This window comes from Fusarium sambucinum, chromosome III (assembly GCF_050947815.1).
Source record: "Fusarium sambucinum isolate potato_lamoka chromosome III, whole genome shotgun sequence".
NCBI classification, from domain to species: domain Eukaryota; kingdom Fungi; phylum Ascomycota; class Sordariomycetes; order Hypocreales; family Nectriaceae; genus Fusarium; species Fusarium sambucinum.
The window spans coordinates 580,842-601,526 of NC_139292.1; the positions used below are offsets into that span (position 1 = coordinate 580,842).

Sequence of the window (20,685 nt, forward strand, 5' to 3'; positions counted from 1 at the left end):
AACCCCACCATCTCACATAACACAATACTACAGCTCCTTCTCTTCAGGAGTGACTCTGCTCTTGTGGTCGACCTCGGGAATTCCTTCAGCCTTGATGTCGAGGGTTCTGTCCAGCACTTGTCTCCCATCAAAGACCTGAGCGACCTCTTCGAGGGACAAACCTCGAGTCTCAGGGTAAGTGAAGTAGATGATGGTAAGCCACAGACATTGAGCTACAACAAACACGATGTAGTACTTCCACCTCAAGGACTTTAGTGCTACTGGATTAACAAAGCCGTTGAAGAGGCCACTGCAAATCTGTGCCAAGTTGAAAATGCTGAGACCCTTGGACCGAAGAGAATACGGCAACACCTCGAGAAGGTAGGCAATAGGCAGAGGAGACATGGCGATATTGTAAAAGGTAAAGAAGACAAAAATCAGAATGACGATGCCAATGCCAAATCCCTTATTGGAGCCATCTTCCATCTGGCTTCGTGCCGCCAAGATGGTCCAGACAGTAAATGTAGATAGCATGCCGATAATGGACGTCAGCAGTAGGGGCCGTCTACCAACTCGGTCAATAAGGGTAGCAGCACTACATGCGATGATGAAGTTGTAGATCTGAAGACCGCCGTTAATGAGGTTCTGGGTTTCGCCGTCGGTGATTCCAATATCAGAAAGGACGAGAGCGAGATAAGGACCGATAAGCTGGTTACCACACCACTGGATGATGAAGCCCAAGGATGCGACAACTACTGTACGGTGACGGTTTCCCCCTATGAATAGGCCAAGGATTAGTATCGCAACCTTCGAGCTCAGGATACCTTCTTGCATGTACACAGGACTTACTTGTTCTGAAAAACTGGAGGTACGAGACGGACTCCAGAGAGCGTTCGAATTCGATGGCACTGGTGATTTCGGCAATCTGAAGGCGAACAAGCTCAGTCGTCTCCTCGGTGCCACTATGATACTTGTTCAGGACTTTGGCGGCCTCCGCCGATCGATCGTTGGCAACAAGCCACCTAGGACTCTCAGGTAGAGAGTAGATAAAAGCCACCTGAAAGATGGATACTAGTGCCTGGAGAAGTGAAGGGATTCTCCAGCTCCAGTTGTTATCCATGTGGAACGTACCATAAGTGGCCCAGGCAGCAACAATGGCGCCAGTATACTGTATGTATCGCTTGATTAGGATGTGGATTCGCAAGGTCAGGGGATAGCCTACTTACCCAGGTGGTATTGTAAATGCCGGTAATGATAGGTCGATGAGTGGGATATGCCAGTTCTCCAAGGAGCGGAGGAGCAGCGCATGAAATGAACATGCCACCGAGGCCGATAAAAAAGCGCCCAGATAAGAACATGGCCATGTTGTTAGCACATCCCTGCAGGATTGCAGCACCAATGATGATGCAGGACCCGAGAAAGATGGGATGGCGTCGCCCATACTTGTCCGCCATCCAAGGGGCGATAGGCAAAGCAACTACGCCACCGATGGTTTGGATATTGACCAACAGGCCAAGTACGCCGCCAGAGGGGTGATCGAATTCTGCAAGGCACAATGAGTCAGTCCAAGTACCAGAACACGGCTCTGTAAACTTACCAGTTTTCCAATGCTCAAGAGTCTGCATTCCATTCAGCACACTGCCATCGTAACCGCCTATATAGGCCGACATGAATGGAATTGCAAGCATGAGGTTCAACCTCACCAAATGCGGCACATTCCACCATGACTCTTTAGTGCAGAGGTCGTGAACCCGTACTTCATCATGCTCGCCATTCTCGTTGGTTCCCATGATTGAATTGAACAAGGTGAGGCAAGAGTAAGAAGTAAGCAAGACGATATTGAAGGAGTTGTGGTAGGAATCTTGATGTTCTTGGGGACAGAAAGATGAGAGATTGAGGTTATATACAACAAAAAGAGGCAACAGGCTAGTTAGTCTCTACTGATGGAAGTGCGGAGTGGATCAAAGCTTCATTACCCCATACATCACCCCATGGGGGGCACGAGACTAGTGGTACCAGCGATGGGGTTCGAGTGCTAGACTAGCTCCTCTCCCCGCTAAGACATTCCCAGAGGCTGTACTAATTGCGGTCGAGGCCTGGAAGTCATCGGCCGTGTGTTCCACTACTGTACAAACTCATGAAATTGGGTACCATGTGTAGGTAAGTTTGGCTACTTTTGATTGGCTTGTATCTGGAGAACGATCTGTCATTAAAACCTTGATCGCCATGATACTAATCGCTAAGCCTCCAGGACACCCTTCCTCATGAAAACGAGAACATCGATACAGAAGAACTGATAAAGCTGTATAATTTGGCCGTGACCCTGCTGCTTGCCAATCGATTGATTGTAATTCGGAAGAACTCGTATTGTCAAAGCGGAACCGAGGAACGCCACTAAGTTGAACACTTGAGTTGCCTAACAAACAAATATCGTATTTGTCCGAGCAGGGATCCACAGTATGTTGAAATTTGGCCGAGTACGACAAGGTAATGCGAAATCACAACACAGCTCGGGATGTTAGATCGACTAACTTAAGATCGATATTAACTAGCTTGAGCACCAGGAAGGGTAGTTTAAGCATCGGATTTTGCCGACTGGACTGTAATGGGCTGAGATGAACTATTCTGTCAATTTGGCTGAATTGCAAATCGATCGGGCATCTTCGGTGTAATTGTAAGATTGTCCGCGAGTGCCAATAGATGAGAGTGGCTTCTCGATTCCTATCCTTGTTTTACTCGTGGAAAAGAGGAGGTCACATTGTCCGGATATAGATGTATATCAAGCAACAATTCAATTTGTTATGATAAACTACCAATACTATCGGAAGCCTTTGAATCTAGCCGGACAAGTAGGTTGACTGAGCGCTGTACACACTGACTTGCCCGCGACGTAACTATTTCCTCGTCGTAGTTATGTGCAATCTCAAGCAGTAAACTGCCAACACGTCTTATCTTTTCGGCCTATTCCATTCTGTAAGCTCGTGTAAATAATCAGACCAGCACATTTATAGCAGCTCGTCTATTATAAAATCACTAGTTATCACTTACGCATTGCTCCCCCTCAGCCTGTAGATGAAGGAACGGAATTGTTTCAAGAACGTTGAAGAAATCTTGAGCTAGCTCTATTAGCCTCATTGCGAGAGAAAGTGGTTCTGCACTAAGGCCCAGGATCTGGGTCATATTGCATGACATAGCAGAGTTTAGCACAAAGAGCTTAACCGAATGTAAAGAAATAAGATAGCTGGTTTTTTGCCGTTGCAGGAGTTCATCTAAGCCTGTTTCTGACTCTCGGCTGTCGGTGTCGGGTGATAATGCGGCCGGCGAGAGATCCCAGCAAGGGAAACAGTTTGTTAGTGTGATAATCTCGAAGTATGCTCTGGATAGCTCAGCCGTATCTTCTTGGTAAAGCTCAGTGAATTTATCCGTATGCCCGGTAGATCTTGACTCCATCCCACGGATGACTCGTGCAGCCATGGCCCATAGACGACGTATGATATGGAAACCCTCCAATAGTCGACCTTCTATCTCGGCGCCGTTGAATTCTGGGCCATGTTCAAAGAGCGTCACTGGACTTGATGAACTTGACTTTAGACTTAGCTGGGTGTCAAACAAAGTTTCGTGGATTGCGACGGGACGGCCTCCCATTACTAAAACCGTCTTGTCACACACATATAACTGCCAGAACGCATTTCGGAGGATTTGCTGCTCGATCCGGTCTCTTCCCTCAAGAGAGGTCTCACAATAGAGATGCATCCTCATCGCAATTAGGCCCGCTTCGCTCAAGATATGAAAGGCCACACCGTTAGTGCCCGTAGATATCTGTATAGCCGATGACAAGAACATGCGAATATTGAGCGACGAGGAGTCAGGGTGCTCAAGATCGTAGTCATGGTATATATGAAGCAGCTCTCGCGTTGTTTTCAGGAATAGTGGCGCTGCGAGGTACTTGGTGGGTAACAGAGACTCGGGAACAGCATATGACACCGCCGCACACAGGGCTAGGAGAAGTGTCAGGCTCCTAAGGTTGTCAATCTCACTATGCCAATCTCCAGGTGAGAAGCAGTTCAGTGCCCAGCTGTAAGTGTCGCGAGGCGAGTGCTGTTGTGTGTTGAAGAATCGACTGACTGTTGCTCGCAGTGAGGCTTCATGGCAAAGAGGGACAGAACCGAAAACATAACGAGTATATAAAAAGATGCAACGATTGACAATAGATGCCGGAGTCTCGTCTGACGCAAGAGTTTGCAGCCCTGCCAGGAAGTCAAGATAGGTTCTGACAGCAGATTCAGTCTGATTATCTGACACTGATACCCCTTGGCTGCTGCTGATATCGCTGTGCTGGGCCTGGCTCACAGCCGTGGTTGGTTCTAAGCAGGTCGCTGGAGAGGGGAGTGAAGGATCGTCCTGAATCTCGGACAGATTGGTGACAGGTGATATCGGAGTTGGCGCATCGTCTGAGATACTGCCACAGTATCGAACAGGCTTGGGACCTCTTTTCCTCGGAGAGGCATACTGACAAGGTGTCCCTGCGGCTCGACAATTGCTGCAAGTCGGAAACCCATCACACTGCGTTGTATCAGCAACAAGACTGTTTGACTCGCTAGCTAAGAAAGAGATTGACCGAGGACGGAACCTCGGCATTACGAACCTTGACCTTGCGGCGGCGACATAGCTTGCAAGCCCGCCGTGGACCTGAAGAAAATGCCATTCCCTTGTCGTGTGGATAAGATGAGGAGGAGAGAGGAACTCGGACAAAATGCAGCAGAAGGGTCGGGTAATTAGTTATACTTCGGTGGGCCAGACAGGGGTTCGAGACTAAGGGAGACAGAGCGAGTCCACAGATCGCCCGAGAGGTCGACATTGGTTGCTACACTCAAGACTAGTTCTTGTCTCCACCCTGCTGCATCGGTGGGGTTTGTGGGTGAAAGGTCATAGTGTCCGATATCGAAGCTTGAGGTACTCCAATATCTCCAAATTACAATAATGATGCTCGACGATAAAAGAACCAAACTACCTCAACATGAGGCATCTACCAGCCCAACGGATCTCCCTAGAGACGTCTATAACGCAAAAAGAGAGGAACGAAAACCATGACACGCGAATTTACCACTGTGCCCCCACCAAAGGGACTCCCTGCGGACTTTGAATGGGGGTTTGCCACCGCTTCCTATCAGATTGAGGGTGGCGTAAAAGATGGCGGGCGGGGCCCTTCCATCTGGGACACATTTACTCACCTCGAACCATCACGTACCAACGGTGACAACGGCGATATCGCTTGTGATCACTATCATCGATATGAGGAGGACCTTGACCTCCTTGCTAGATACGGTGCCAAGGCCTATCGATTCTCCCTGTCATGGTCGCGAGTCATCCCCCTGGGTGGACGACACGATCCTGTGAATGAGGAAGGCATCGCTTTTTATAACAAAATCATCGATGGCCTCATCAGTCGAGGCATCACACCTTGGATAACTCTCTATCACTGGGATCTCCCTTTAGCATTGCAGGACCGATACGGAGGTTGGCTCGACGAGGAGTCACAACTCGACTTTGAGCACTATGCCAGGCTTTGTTACACACGCTTTGGTGATAGAGTCAAAAATTGGATCACGTTCAATGAGCCGTGGGTCGTGTCTATCAAAGTGAGTACGCCTAATAGAATTCCGAAACATGTTGCATTGGCAGATATTTACAGACGTCAGGGTTACTCTTTGGGCTGCTTTGCCCCCGGACGAAGCAGTACGAACCCAGACTGCGATGCTGGTGACTCGACGACAGAACCTTGGATCGTCGCCCATAACCTGATCCTAGCCCATGCGAGAGCAGCGAAGCTATATAATAAGGAGTTCAAATCGGAAGAGGCTGGCAACATCGGTATCTCCCTCAGCGGCGATTATTTCGAGCCCTGGGATGCTACCGACCCCAGGGACCAGGAAGCTGCCGAGAGGAGAATGTTGTTCTGGTACGGCTGGTTCGCCAATCCTACTATGTAAGGCACCATATATAATTCTGTCTTCTTCGACCAGCCTGCTAACTTTTGATGCCGCCCAGGCTTGCACAAGACTACCCTCTCGTCATGCGCGAACAGCTTGGATCCCGTCTCCCCGCATTTACAGAAGACGACTTCGCTCTGCTACGCGAGGCTGATATCGACTTTTGCGGAATGAACTACTATACTGCCCAGTTCGCCCGCCACCGTACTGCGCCGCCGCCAGACACGGACTTTGAAGGCAATGTAGATGAGTTGCCGGTGAATAAGGAAGGTATCCCAATTGGCGAGCTGAGCGGTTGTGACTGGCTTCGCTCCTCACCCAACAGCTTCCGGAAGCACCTTGTGAGGCTGTATAGGATGTATGGGAAGCCCATATGTATCACTGAGAACGGGTGCCCATGCCCTGGTGAGGATAAAATGACTAAGGAAGAGGCTGTCGAAGATGAATTTCGTCAGAGATACTTCAGCGATCATTTGGACGCCTTGGTCGGCGCCATAAGTGATGGTGCAAAGGTCTCGGGATACTTTGGATGGTCTTTGATGGATAACTTAGGTAAGTTCATTCCACTCACAATTCTGAAGAGTGGTAGTGTGCTTCAAAACAAGTCTCAATACTGACCAAGTCAACAGAATGGTCTGATGGATATGGTATCAGGTTCGGCGTGACTTTTACAGACTACGATACACTTGAAAGGACGCCCAAGAAGTCGGCATTGATGATCAAGGATATGATCAAGGAAAGAACAATTTAACATCGTGTCCGTCAATGTAATGACTGTATGTACTTTGTGGTTTTATTACTTTAAAAAGTCAACCTTTATATATATTACTTGGCGGTGTACCCTGTTTAATCCCAATACGATGTAATCTTTCTACACTACGACATATTTCGTCCTCGTTCCACTCTAGATTATGAGATTCATTCTGTTTACGCGCTTTATAACCCGTACATGGACAATAAAAGCTTTATCACGATGTGTCGTGAGTCACGGACTTGACAGTTGAATGGCTGGATCATTAGACACACAACATACTAACTCGCGAATCAATGCTTGAACCAATCATGTATGTAGAGTGACAAAATAGAAATCTTTGATCAACTGGGACGTGCCACCAAATGGGATTAGTGCAGGCTAGTAGTGGTAAGGTTAAACGATACTAAACGAGGATAAACGATACTAAACGAGATACATATGTATCCCCACTTCTTCGTTCTTCGTTCCTCGTTTTTCGTTCTTCATCGTACATCGTTCACAATTCCAGTCGCCCCGTTTTCCAGCTTCAAGTTCTGTCTTTGTCTTACCAAGCTGCTAAGCCCCATTACGCATTTTGGGGACCGGGTTGCAAATCATGGAGTCGTCATTGAGACCTTGGACACAGAGGCCACACTTCAAGTCTAAGAGAGACTGCTTCGACTGCGAAAAACGCCGAGTGAGTTTATGTCCATGTACGTACGGTTTCTTGCGTCACGGCAAGGAATAGAAATATCTTAGAAACATTGAATATAATAATATTTAATAATTTAATAACTAGCTTCCCTCCTCTAGGGTATACACTTCAACCTCAGCAATACCAGTGCGAGCCGGTACACATGTTGCAATGGGAACATCGCCATAGTCAGGTTCTTGGTTAGGCATGACTAAAGCCATACCACCCCTTGTTTCATCGCCGTTCAACATGCGTAGCGGACGGAGATCCCCTTCCTGGGTGGCTTCCAATTCTTTGGCTGTAAGGAGTCCCGTAAAGATAATTCCTTTTTTCACGCTCTTGAATCTCGCCTGGAATCCGTAGCCGACACAGAGAAACTTGTGCTCTGCTAATCTGATAATCATACCTCCACCAGGACCCTGTTTGCCAAACACAAAGGCTCTCTCGATCGTGACTTGCATGTCTCCGAATATCCTAAGCCATGGCACTTCAATCTTTGGGGGATCCTGCATCTCATCGAAGTAGAAACCGAAGCGGTCCTCTGGGGAGGCTCCCAAGACAAAATCCTTGACTTGGCTTAGTAGCCGGTACTCTCTCCCAATATCTTCAGGGCCTGTATCAATACCGAACGGGCTTACGCCTAACGCGCTATATGTTCCGTAGGCAAGCCAGGCCCGCCGAGCGCCATGCTGATCGCGTCTTTGTTCAGGAATAAAGACCGGGTTTCCCATATGACTATAGTCGTGGCAGACCATATCATAGTCATTAAAGTAGTTATCTGGGGAAAGGAAGTCTAATGAAGGAGCCCCAAACCGCCAAATATCGAAGACATGTTGGCAAGGTCCACCAGATGGATACATCCCTGGCTTGTCACCACCGGCCACGATAGCGCTAGTCACTATGGATGGAGGGTTTGAGCGATCCATAGTTTCAATGTCGAGTTTGAGCCAGGCATTGGCATAGAAGGGTAGCGGGTACGAAGTCTTGCCCTCTGCAGCGACCTGTTCAAAGTATCTCGAGAAATGGAAAGCCATGAAGGCTTCGTCAGCGAGCGGGCCAGGACCAAACGCTTCTTCCCAAGTGTGTTTTCCGTCTTTCGGGATGTTGGGGAACTGTTTCGCGAATCTTGGGTGTTGTTGGTTGTTGGCTAGGTATCGGAGTAGAGACTCGGGGACGGGTTCCTTGAATGCTGCTTCAGCGAGAGGAGATCTATCCCTCGAGTCGCCGAGTATACCTGGCTCATTCTCAATCTGAACCATAAGCACCGTCGAGTGGTCTGAATCAAAGTCCCTGACATGTGCCAACAACTTGCCAAATGCCTTCGCATCGGCTTTGACACACTCCAAAGAAAAGGGCGTCACGGCATCGAGAACATTCCGGCCGCCGCCGGCCTCGATACTCTGTACCCGCGGAAAACGTTTGACATCCTTTTTTACCCACGAGGGTGAATAAATGCTTGAGGCATTCTTATACGCCCCGAACCATAAGAGTACAAGATGTATATCATGTTGCCGGGCGCTGAGGATGGCCTCGTCTAGCGCCGAGAAGTCGAATACACCTTCGACAGGCTCAATCTGCTCCCAGCCAACAGAACCGAGAAGGGTATTGATGCACTCCTTCCTCATTGTCGGCCATATATCTGCCATATAGGAAGCCGAGCTTAGAGATGAGTTGTGTAGTTCTCCGGCCAACATCAGGAAAGGTTTGCCCTCGACAATAAGGCGAGTCACATTACCATCGCGCTGGAGGTGGGGATGCAATGCAGGCTCGCGTTGAGAATTTGTCGCCATGGCGAAGATTGAGAGTGTATTGGGGTTGAAGGTAGACCTTAACGGAATCCAGCAGGGGAATTCTCTGTCACCTGTTATATCTGGAAATATTTACTTCACCGACTTCTCGGCTATATTGGTATAACGCAACAACGGACTATCCGAAGAAATCGGAGAAATTGATTAAAGTTAAATTGGCCGAGTACCGCTGTACCATTGATGCAGCATGAATATGACGCTAGGCCAAGAGGTAAATAATCAAGGAAGCATCGTAAGTTATTTGATACTCGGGGTAATTGCGGATTCGCCGTAGTGGTACAAGGCACTTCCCGGCTTGGTTCGTGCTAGACCACACTTGACAGAAAGTATTTTCCCATGCAACCATGAGTTAGGATCTTCCTAGGGTTAGAGGCGCTACCTTTAGTACCCAAGGGATGGGATCAGATTCATCAGTATCCCCAAACATCATCAATACAGATAAAGGTCAGAAAGGTATTGGAGAATCTTACTTCAAAGCTGGGTTTGACCAACTTTTTCTTATCGAAACATCAGAAGATGCCACCATCAACCTCTTAGGGCTATGGGCAAGGATGTGGTGCAAGTGTACATTTGCCCACCACAAGAGACCGCTGAATGGAGGCCATCCAGAAAGTTGAAGGAATTTACCAAGGTTGATCTATCACTCGGTGAGACAAAGGGCATATCCATTGACTTGGATATCACGACTTTCAATAGTCATTGGAGCGAACCCCTGCGTACGTGGGTTGTTGGCAGTGGAAAGTATAGTGTTGAAGTTGGTGGCTGACGCGCTACCTTTGTTATTTACTTCAACCCCGTTTCGTCAAATACAAAAGTTGTTTCCTATATGATCGATACCTTTGGGACGTGTATACCGGGCCTAGAGTACTGTCATAGGTTTGAACTTCCACATCGTTACTAAACTTGGCCTGTAAATCTCCCACACCACGACACGACTGTATTAGCGTTAACAAGCCCCGCGTTTTATTCCGAATCCCCAGTACCACGTCTCTAGCTCAAAAACGGGTCTCGGAAAAGCCGAACGCCGAAACGCGGCTACTTTCTGAACCCTGAACATTAACACACGAGACAAATATCAACCGACGGAACCTACATCGTACAGTTTCCGACGTCGAATATCCTCTGGTACTTTGGGACTCTGGGACTTTGGAAGATACAAAAGAAGACAGAGACCCATCCGAATTTCTTCCAGGTTTTGGACAAACACATTGAAGCTTATGTGATTACTGACATTCAATTGACATTTCCAAACATCAGTGAAGGGTTCAGGCACTCAAGATTGTGTATGGTCTTCAAATCATAGAGCTATTAAAACCACCAGACCTCTTTAACATAACGTGTGGGCGAAAGAATATATACAAAGTATAGCACATTGCCAAAAGAATTCAACATATAATACGGGGTCTCCCAACCTTGACGCAGCATCAGCTACTCAGTGCCGGGTCTTGTTCAAGTTGCTAGTTATGGCTTCAGATAAGGTTAACCCTGGCATAAATGACTGGATTAACTCAATCTCCCCTGGCGCAAACACCATTGATACAAACGCAGAGGTTCAACAAACCGTCCAAGCACAAATCAGGGTCATTGTTAGCACAGTCATCACTGGAACTGCATTCAACGCTTCCACTCCCACTCTCAGGAGCACAAACCCCGTTACCGCAAGTGCAGATGTTCAATAAACCGTCCAAGCACAAGTCAGGGTAGGCGGTGCAGTCTTCATTGTCACTACAGGGAAGGTCCATAGACCCTGCAGCGGTGGTGGTGGTGCTTGGGGCTTCAGTGGTGGTAGATCCTTCAATGATAGCCGTGGTTGTGGTAGGTTGTTCAATGACAGTTGGGATGGTGCAAACGGCGTCGACGCAAATGCACTTGTTTAATAAACCGTCCAAGCACATGTCAAGGTCGGCGAGACAGTCGTCATCAGTGGAACAAGGCACGGGCTCAGTCCCAGCAGCGGTGGTGGTGGTGCTTGAGGCCTCCGTGGTAGTAGATCCTTCAATGACAACCGTGGTAGTGGTAGGTTCTTCTTCAGCGGCAGTAGTAGATGTAGGTTCCTCGACGACAGCAGTGGTGGTGGGAACATCAGTTGTCTCAGTCTCTGTGGCACTCTCGACAATGGTAGATGAGAGTTCAATGGTGCTATCAATGACAGTTGCGGTCGAAGTAGCTTCGATGGTGGTGCCTGGTGAAGTGGTAGTTGGGCGGCAAGGGCCTGCATTTGCAGCAGCAGCAAAGAGTGCAAAAGCACGGATAACGTCGGAAGACAACATAGTAAGGGACTGGTATAAACGAGTGACAGTCAAGATAATGAAAACGAGTGAATGAAAGAAAAACTCAGAGGAGAGAGAAACGTAGTGGGATATTAGTTTATCTACCCTATATTGAGTGACTATTTCCCCTGAATATTCGTTATTTGCTTGTTTTTAACCTAATAAATAGTGTATAGAACTAGTGGTAACTATTTACTTAGCTTCTTCGAATTGCGCTGGCGGTTAATAGGGTTATTCTATTAATATAAGGTAATGAGATTAATTAATATAAGGATAAAGATTTAACTCTAGATAGGATATATTCCTTTAAGCTATATATATATAACTAATAGATTAGACTATTTATATACTATTTATTATATTTAATCTTTAACCTTAATATTCTTACTTAATTTAAGGTTATATATATAATATAGTCTTATCTTTTTAATTTTATAACTATCTTAGTCTTTATTAAAATTATTAATAGTATAATTATATAAGGATTAAGATAATTATATAATATAATAAGAGGTCTAATTATATAATTTAATTTAATTAACTATAGTATTAAATAAATTTATTTTACTTTAATATTTTAACTTTATATTAAACTCTTAACTATATATATAAATTTCTTTCTTTAACTTTAACTTAAATAGAGTTTCCTATTACTTAAAATACTTATACTTATCTTTAATAGTTTAAATAAGTATCCCTAGTTTTATTAACTATAGCTTATATTAATTTATTATATTATAAAATATAGTCTTTCTTATTATAAAGGTATTCTTTTTCTTAATCTTATAATATAATATATAAAGCTATTACCTTTTTTATTAAATTTATTATAAATCCCTTTAAAGAATAAAAATACTAAGGAATTATAAGACCTTATAGCTAAATATAGCTAATATTATATTATCTTTAATTAAAGGTTTTTAGCCTATAGAGATATATTTTAACTTTATTATTATAAGGTTATATAAATCTTAAAATAAGGCTAGGCTAATATATAATACCTTAATAATCTTATTATATATATAATAAAATTACTTTATATATTACTTAGCTATAAAGCTATAGTTATAAGGTTAAATAGTATAATAATATAATATTAATATTATAATTATAATCTAGGTTAATTTAATATATTAAATATTAAAGGTAAAATAATTTACTTTTTTATCATTATTCTTACCTTTCTTTATTAATAGTTTTATTATATAAAGAAAAAGAAAGTATTTATTATTATCTTATTATTTTATATAGCTTTATTTTAATATAGAGTTTTATTAAAAGCTTATTTAAAAGTATAGCCTTATAGCCTTATAATATTATTAAATTATTAGATATTTACTATTTAAGCTATTTTATTTCTTTATAAAATAATTAAAAGTCTTAAAGATATAAATAATTATCTTAATAATAAAGTAAAAAACTTAAATAATAGTAAAATACCTTCTTAAGTAAAAAGCCTTAAGAAAATTCTATATTATTTAAGCAGTTATCTTATTAATTTATTTCTATTAGTTTTAAATTTATATTTTTAAGTCTATTATAACTCCTAGGGCTTATTTAAATTTTTTAAACTTTTAAATAAAAAGTCCTTTTATTAATTTATTAGCTACTTATTTATATATTAATATATATATAAATTTAATATCTTTTATTTTTATCTATTTTTTATAATAATATTCTCTAATTACTATATATTTTATTCTTTTATAATATTATAAATTCTTTATAAGTATAATAGCTTTTTAATTATCTTTAAAGATAATAATTATAATTAAATTAAATTATTTTTTTAACTTAAAGATTAAATCTTATAGTAGCTTTTATAGCTATATTATTTTTTTTATTATATATATCTAGGCTATAAGTTTAGCTTTATATATTAATAATATAATTATTATTTAATATTTTAAATATTAATTAATAATATTACTTTTAAGTTAAAAAATATATTCTATAGTTAATTTTCTTATATCTAGGTCTATTCTTTAATCTATATTATAATATTTTAAGAGGTTTTTTAATTATCCTTTAAATATTAAAATATAGTTTTTTATTCCCTTAAGATAATATAAAACTTATTTTACTTTAATAATATATTTTTCTATTAAGTTTTTAAGGTAATAATTAAATAATAAAACTATATATATAATATCTAGTCTTATTTTTAATATTATATATATTAATAAATTAATTACTCTTATATATTAATTCTTAGTCTTATTTAAGGCTAAATAATTTAATTTTATTCCTTTAAACTTTATATCTAAAGATATTAATATTTTAATAGTATAATAATCTTTTATTCTAAGGTTATAAAGTACCTTTTTAATATATATTTTCTAGCTAAAATATAATCTTTTTCTTATATAATCTTTTTTAATTATAATTCCTAGGTAATAATAATATAGTCTAAGGTTAATTATTTAAAATTATTAAAATAATTATATTTTAATTATTTTAATTTTATTTATATTTAATTTAATAATTAATAAGTTATTTATATAAATAGTAATATATATTAAGTCTTTAATAAATATTTTAATATTAATATATATTAATTTAAAACTTAATTTAATTAAATATTTTAATAATATTTAATATTAAATTCTTAGGGATTATTTAAGATTATATAATACCTTATTTAATTTATATACTTATTTTAAATTATTATTAAACCCTTTTAATTATTATATTTATATATCTTTATTAATCTTTTTATATAAAAATATAATTTTTATATTTATTTATTTAATATAATAGTTTATTATAGCTATAATTATAAATATTACTTTATAGCTTATTAATTTTATAATTAATATAAATATTTTATAATAATTAATACTTTTCTATTACTTAAAGCCTTAGATAATAAAATATCTTTTATATTTAATAATTTATTTATTTACTTTTTATTTAATCTTAAAGACTTATTTTTCTTATAAAAGAAATATATTCTATAGTAAATATATAAAATACTATATATTATTATTTTTAATTAAAGATATTTCTTTATTTATTACTTTCTTTTACTTATTTTATTTATTACTTTTTATAGCTTATTTATATATCTTAAGTTTAAAATTATATATTATAAAAATATATATTATTATAAGGCTAATAAGTAAAAATCTATTATTTAAACTTAATAATTTAGCTATAAGTTTAAACCTTAATATTTATTATAATATTATTTTATTTCTTTAACTAGAAAAGAGAAATAATAATAATTAAGTTATAAATAACTTTATTATTTAATAGTATTAAATAATAATCTATTAATATATTATTTTTTAATATTATATATAAGAATATCTTATATTAAGATTAAATAGCTTAAGTAAAGTTTAAACTAATTAAACTTTATTATAATTATTTTACTTATTATATTATAGTTATATAAATATCCTTAAATAACTTAGAAATATTTAATTTATATTTAAGCTAGATATTTTATATATTTTAATTATTTTTTTTAATCTTTTTTTTCTTAATAAAAGTTTTATTAAAAATTATATTATTTATAATAAAGACTTAATTATTATCTTTTAATAAGATATAATTCTATAATCCTTAATATTCTAAGAGTTTATAAGGTTTTATGTTTTTTTCTATTTTTTTTTATTATATTAAAAGGATAAATATATACTTTTTACTTTTAATAATTTAAAGATATCTTAAATCTAGCTTTTTACTAATTTAAATTTCTTAAAGAGTTTTATTCTTTTTAATTATAAGACTTAAGTTTTTAATATAATTATAAGTATATAAAATAAATAGCTATTATTTTAATAGCAGTCTTAATAAGATTATAATTAGATTTAATTTCTTTAAAATAATATAATTCTTAACTTTAATAAGGCTATTTTATTAATATTATTCTATTACTATATATAATATCTTAATACCTAGGTTCTTATAATATTATTAAAATAAATATAATATATTCTTTTTTTTTATTAAAATATAAAAATCTAAGTTATTTTATAATTATCTCTTTTAATTAAATTAATTTTTAAAAAATACTTTTTATTTTTAATTTTTCTTTTAATAAGAAATTTATAATATTATAATATAATTATTAATAAAAAAGGCCTAATATTTATACTTATTTATTTCTTTAATTAGAAATAAATTAGCTATATTTATATAAAGACTTTTAAATAGTTTTATACTTTTCTTAATATTATTAATATAAAGGATTTCTTTTATTTTCTTAAAACTATAGCTATTATACTTTAATTTTAATATTATTAATTAAAATCCTATAAATTATTTCTATAATTTCTTAATATTTCTTTCTTTAAAATATCTTAATTTATTATATTAAATTCTTAAGTTTAAATCTTATATTTTAAATAAAATAAAAGCTATTTTTATTTTTTATTCTTTCTTATTAATAATATAAATCCTATTCTTTTAAATAGCTATTATTACTATTTATTCTTATTAAGTAATAATTACTTTTTTATATTTAAATATAATAAATACTCTTTTAATTTTAAATATAAAAATTAATATTAAATTTATATATATATTTAAAATAAGGAGAAATTATTATAGGATAATTATTTTACTTACTTATATATTAATCTTATATATATTAATACCTTTTAATATAACTTTTATATTTATAATTTTATTAATTAAGTTTTTATAATAAGGTTTAAAATAGCTAAATTTTAATAATTAATAGAATATATATAAAAATATATTATTATTAAAAATATAAATTTTTTAAAGTATTTATATAGTTTATAATAGTTTAGCTAATAATAATATATTATTAAATACTATAAATCCTATTCCCTATTTAAAGATCTTATTTATTATAACTATTATAATATAGCTATTATTAAAGTAATCCTATTAATTCTTAGTCTTTAAGTATTTATTTTTCTTATTTTAATTAATATAAAACTTTCTTTTTAAATATAAGTATATTTTCTAATAATCTTTAGTATTATATCCTATTTAATTATAAATTAAATATATTAATTTATTCTTAATATTATCCCTAGGTTTATCTTTTAATTTTATCAGATTATTTCGTATACTTATAGTAATTTATTAATTATTTTATTACTTTATTATTTATTCTTTTTATTTTACCTTTATAATTATATTATTAAATAATACTAGTTATTTAATAATAACCCTATTTATATTTTTCTCTAGAAGTATATTATAGTTTTAATAAAATAAGATTAAAAAGATAAAGTAAATTAACTTTAATTTAATTAAGAATTTATTAATAAACTAAAGGTATTTAATAATATAGCTTTTATTTAATTCTAGTAATATAATTTTAGCTTTTTAAAGTTTATTTATAAAATATATAATATTAATATAATTCTTAAAATAGAGTTCTTAATATTTTTAATTAAGTTATTAAAAATAAGTATTTACTTTTAAATACAAATAATTTTAAATAATTTTAATAATTTTCTTAACTATTTTATTTTTTATAATACTTTTTTTAATTATATTCTTATAATTATAGCTTAATTAATTCTTAATAGCTATAATTACTTTTTTTTATTTACTTTTTTATATTTTATTTTATATATTTAAGATTTCCTAGTTTTATTTTATAATAATTATAGTTAAAAATAACTAAACCTTATTATAAGTTAAAAGGTCTTTATATTTTATTATAATAAAATAATCTTTAATTTCTTTTATTTATTTAATAATTTAATTTAAAGACTTTAATTTATTAATTTAAATAAAATAACTAAGATTATATTCCTTAGAAGATATATTATTAAAGATTTATAGTAATTATTATTAAATTATTATTTTCTTTATTTAAATTTAATAAGGTATATTATATTAATATAATTAAATCTATTAATATTATATTTTTAAGTTTTATATTTAAAGAAAAAGACTTTATAGTAAATTTAAATAAATTTATTAAGCTTATAATAAAAAAAGTATTTTTAAATACTACTAAATTTAAAAGGATAAGTAATAATATAGGTAATATCTATATATAGGTTTTATTTATCTCTAGGTTAAAAGGTATAATCCTCTTTATTTTAATAGTTAAAAATAGGAAATTCTTTTTATATAAATATTAAAAAAAAAAAGGTTTTTTTAATATTTTATATAAATATAAGTTATATTTATATCCCTTTATTTCTAAGTTTACTAATTAATTAATATCTTAAATTATTTAATAGTAAATTTATTTTAGCTTTAAGGAATTTCTTAATTTATTAAATAAAAATACTTTCTAAATAAGTCTATAGTTATTTTATTATAATTATTTTAGCAATTAATTATAATTATTAATAAGGATTATTAATATAGTAAAAAATAAATTATAAGACTTAAATTTTAAAAGGTAAATAATAGTTAATAAGTAAGAATAATTATATAACCTACTATCTAGGCTTATAACCTATTAATATAAAGTAATAAGATTAATTAATATAAGGATAAAGATTTAACTCTAGATAGGATATATCTCTCTAAGCTATATATATATAACTAATAGATTAGACTATCTATATACTATCTATTATATTTAATCTTTAACCTTAACATGTTTAGCCACATCAGGGGCTAAGATGTTTAGTTGAAAATCTGGGAAATTATAGCGAAAACAAACGAAAAAAACAATGTAGGACTCCAGTACAGCGAATCAAGGCTGGACTCTGGTCTGGGGAAAATAAGATGTCGGACGCTTGTAGGGCGAATTTAGGCGTCTGGCGTCCGACGTTTTATTCCCCCCCAAGCTCCATAGTACTAATTTTTCGAGCTATGGAAACGTGAAATGATTTTGTATGTCACTCTTCAGATCACAGCCCATTCTAGTTAGCAAGAAATTGGTTCTGTTTATTAGCATCTGTATCTGCATACACAATGTCTAATATTTTGTCAACTCCGCCCACAAAGCCTTTGTCCATCCTGGCAGAGCCTCTGACGTGGGATTGGAATTGCCAGCGATCTCGACCACGATATTCTTGTAGAGGAACAAATCCAAGTGATAGGTTCCAAATATCGTAGCGCGTGAGTCACCCATGGCCTGAGTCTGCTTTTCCTTGAAGTTGATCAAACTCTCCTTCTCCCATTTTGTGGGCAGGGTAAAAGCCGCGAATCTCGTCTTCAGTCCGCCCACAGCATCGGCGAGACCGCCAGAGAATACCGAAATCTGAAAAGAGATAAAGGCCGGGGTGTCGCCTACTACTTGTCCTGCCACACTAACCCTAGTGGTGGAAGCAACTGGGAGAATAGTGGAATCGTTGAGAATAGTGTCGATATCTGACTGGGGATCCAAGACAATACCAGAACTTTTGTCGGTGTTTGACAAAATGGGATCTAAGATTGCATTGATAACATTCTGAGCATTGAAAGCGTTCGATACCGAGGGACTGCCCGCGAATGCTGTGCTGAGATTTGAAACCACCGTAGGCACAGAAACAGTCGTATCTCCGTGGTAGTGTTCAAGCTTGTAGTTGAGAGTATTACCCTCTTGTTCACCCATCGTCGATGTAACTCCATCCCATATTTTTGGATCCACGTGGCGACCATTGAGCAAAAGCTGGATCCCGTTTTGGAGAGCCTTGTCTTGTAGATACTCAGTGTAGGTCAGATCACCCGCAACTGGTCCAGCACATGCGTCCACCACCATGGACGCACTCTGAACATAGTTGTCAGTGGCTGATATGGTGATGAAAACATGAGATCGGAATGGAGTTCGCATGGGATCCGCAACGTTTTTGAATTGTATGTTTTGTTTATCGCCTTCGAAGAATGGACTGTTGGTAGTACCCCAGCCAGTAAGGTCTTCATTGATATATCCGAACGGTGCCACAACCTCCCAGTGTAGACGAGTGTTTGAGAGGCCAAGGCTGAGGGCAGTTTCGACGATGGCAGCTTGGTCGAAGCAGTTGACAAGTCTTAAGGTCTTTGTAGAATCGTTTTGGTGATCCTTGTATGTGTTCAGCCAGCCCATCAGTGAGAATAATCCACCACTCTGGTCAATGAAAGAAAACTGTCCATCCCAGACATTGTATCGAAGCTAATGTTGAGTGGAGTTGGGGCGAAGTTGTCCGGGTACTGCCTTGGGGTCTTGCCTGCCATGGCAGACATTAGTAACCCAACTGATCCAATCCTGCTCAGTCTGCAGCTTCGCAATTGAACCAGTGGTTACATTGGGGATGAACAGTCTCAAAAGGTCAATTGGAATGCCCTCTTTCAGAAAGAATTGAGGCTGTATCGGTTAGATAGCGTAAACTTCGAGCTGTGCTGTGCCCGATGCTGTCGACCAGCCCGCTGCTGGAGAATGGACGTTGAACCTCAGTTCATCGTTGAAACACCATGGAGTCTGACCGCTGGCATACTGGAACCCGGTTGAAAAAGGAAATCCCACCAACTTTCGGTCATTCTTGAAAATGCTCACATAACTCTCTTTGTTAATTAGACCATAGTTATTGCAAGCCATGTAAAGACCATCAGGTGCACTTTCTTCGAAAGTGATCCAGACGATGAAATTGATCTGAGACTGAAGTGGGCAGGTGAAAGGGACAGTGGATCCTGATGCGGCATCCCAAATAAGGGGTTTTGGGTCAGAACCGTCGTAGACATGCAGTCTACCAGTATTGTCACCGAGTTCGTAAAAGATTGTATTAGTGCTTGAACTTGGCTGCCAATCGCCTGTGATTGAGTGGAGTGATGCAGTCATGATGGATTGGTTTTGTTGAAGAGATGGAATAAGAAACAAAGATATCAAGAGGATTTGAGTGCTTGGTGAAAGTGCTGCTTGATCTTGAGAAATTCTACCTCAGTTTGTGGGAACTACTCTCTTATTTATCGTTTCCGCGATACAAAGTTAGAAGCAAGGGGATTAGTTATTATGTATCCATAATGGGATAAAATCCAATAGTCTGTATTGGTTTATGATAGCTGATCTCTATGGCTTGTGACATTTGCTGAAAGCTCCCAATCGCCAAGTCAACATTCCTATTGGCTAACAAGTCAGCTTAGGCATGTCAGTGCTAGCAACTTTTACAGGCTCATACAGTATCTATGCTCAACTGGAAACGGCCATTGCGTTACGGAGACTAAATATGATTCGTCAAAGGTGGCCAATAATGGGCCCAGTTGTATGCAAGCTAGTTAGTTGCGGTTTTCAGCTGGGTCCTAAAGAATCTAGACTGTCTTGTGGCAATGAGTCAACAGCTGATATCTTGGACCAGAACAT

The 20,685-nt window shown here is 36.6% G+C and overlaps 7 protein-coding genes across 7 annotated transcripts; 1 reads left to right on the top strand and 6 right to left on the bottom strand.

Annotated features, from left to right (window-relative positions):
• Positions 1-27: 27 nt before the first annotated feature.
• Positions 28-1,769, bottom strand: FSST1_010383 (general substrate transporter; the record flags this gene model as incomplete). Its single annotated transcript, XM_083233409.1, has 4 exons — positions 28-755; positions 829-1,147; positions 1,206-1,522; positions 1,577-1,769. 4 exons carry the CDS (start codon positions 1,767-1,769, stop codon positions 28-30), a joined length of 1,557 nt encoding a protein of 518 aa, XP_083080079.1.
• Positions 1,770-3,012: 1,243 nt separating this feature from the next.
• Positions 3,013-4,684, bottom strand: FSST1_010384 (uncharacterized protein; the record flags this gene model as incomplete). Its single annotated transcript, XM_083233410.1, has 2 exons — positions 3,013-4,542; positions 4,598-4,684. 2 exons carry the CDS (start codon positions 4,682-4,684, stop codon positions 3,013-3,015), a joined length of 1,617 nt encoding a protein of 538 aa, XP_083080080.1.
• Positions 4,685-5,066: 382 nt separating this feature from the next.
• FSST1_010385 (putative beta-glucosidase) lies at positions 5,067-6,720 on the top strand (the record flags this gene model as incomplete). Its single annotated transcript, XM_083233411.1, has 4 exons — positions 5,067-5,618; positions 5,679-5,965; positions 6,028-6,521; positions 6,599-6,720. 4 exons carry the CDS (start codon positions 5,067-5,069, stop codon positions 6,718-6,720), a joined length of 1,455 nt encoding a protein of 484 aa, XP_083080081.1.
• Positions 6,721-7,497: 777 nt separating this feature from the next.
• On the bottom strand, positions 7,498-9,186 carry FSST1_010386 (glycoside hydrolase superfamily; the record flags this gene model as incomplete). The annotated part of the gene is made up of 1 exon (XM_083233412.1): positions 7,498-9,186. One exon carries the CDS (start codon positions 9,184-9,186, stop codon positions 7,498-7,500), a length of 1,689 nt encoding a protein of 562 aa, XP_083080082.1.
• Positions 9,187-10,712: 1,526 nt separating this feature from the next.
• Positions 10,713-11,474, bottom strand: FSST1_010387 (uncharacterized protein; the record flags this gene model as incomplete). The annotated part of the gene is made up of 1 exon (XM_083233413.1): positions 10,713-11,474. One exon carries the CDS (start codon positions 11,472-11,474, stop codon positions 10,713-10,715), a length of 762 nt encoding a protein of 253 aa, XP_083080083.1.
• Positions 11,475-18,348: 6,874 nt separating this feature from the next.
• Positions 18,349-19,437, bottom strand: FSST1_010388 (uncharacterized protein; the record flags this gene model as incomplete). The annotated part of the gene is made up of 1 exon (XM_083233414.1): positions 18,349-19,437. One exon carries the CDS (start codon positions 19,435-19,437, stop codon positions 18,349-18,351), a length of 1,089 nt encoding a protein of 362 aa, XP_083080084.1.
• Positions 19,438-19,704: 267 nt separating this feature from the next.
• On the bottom strand, positions 19,705-20,166 carry FSST1_010389 (uncharacterized protein; the record flags this gene model as incomplete). Its single annotated transcript, XM_083233415.1, has 1 exon — positions 19,705-20,166. One exon carries the CDS (start codon positions 20,164-20,166, stop codon positions 19,705-19,707), a length of 462 nt encoding a protein of 153 aa, XP_083080085.1.
• Between the last annotated feature and the right edge of the window lie 519 nt (positions 20,167-20,685).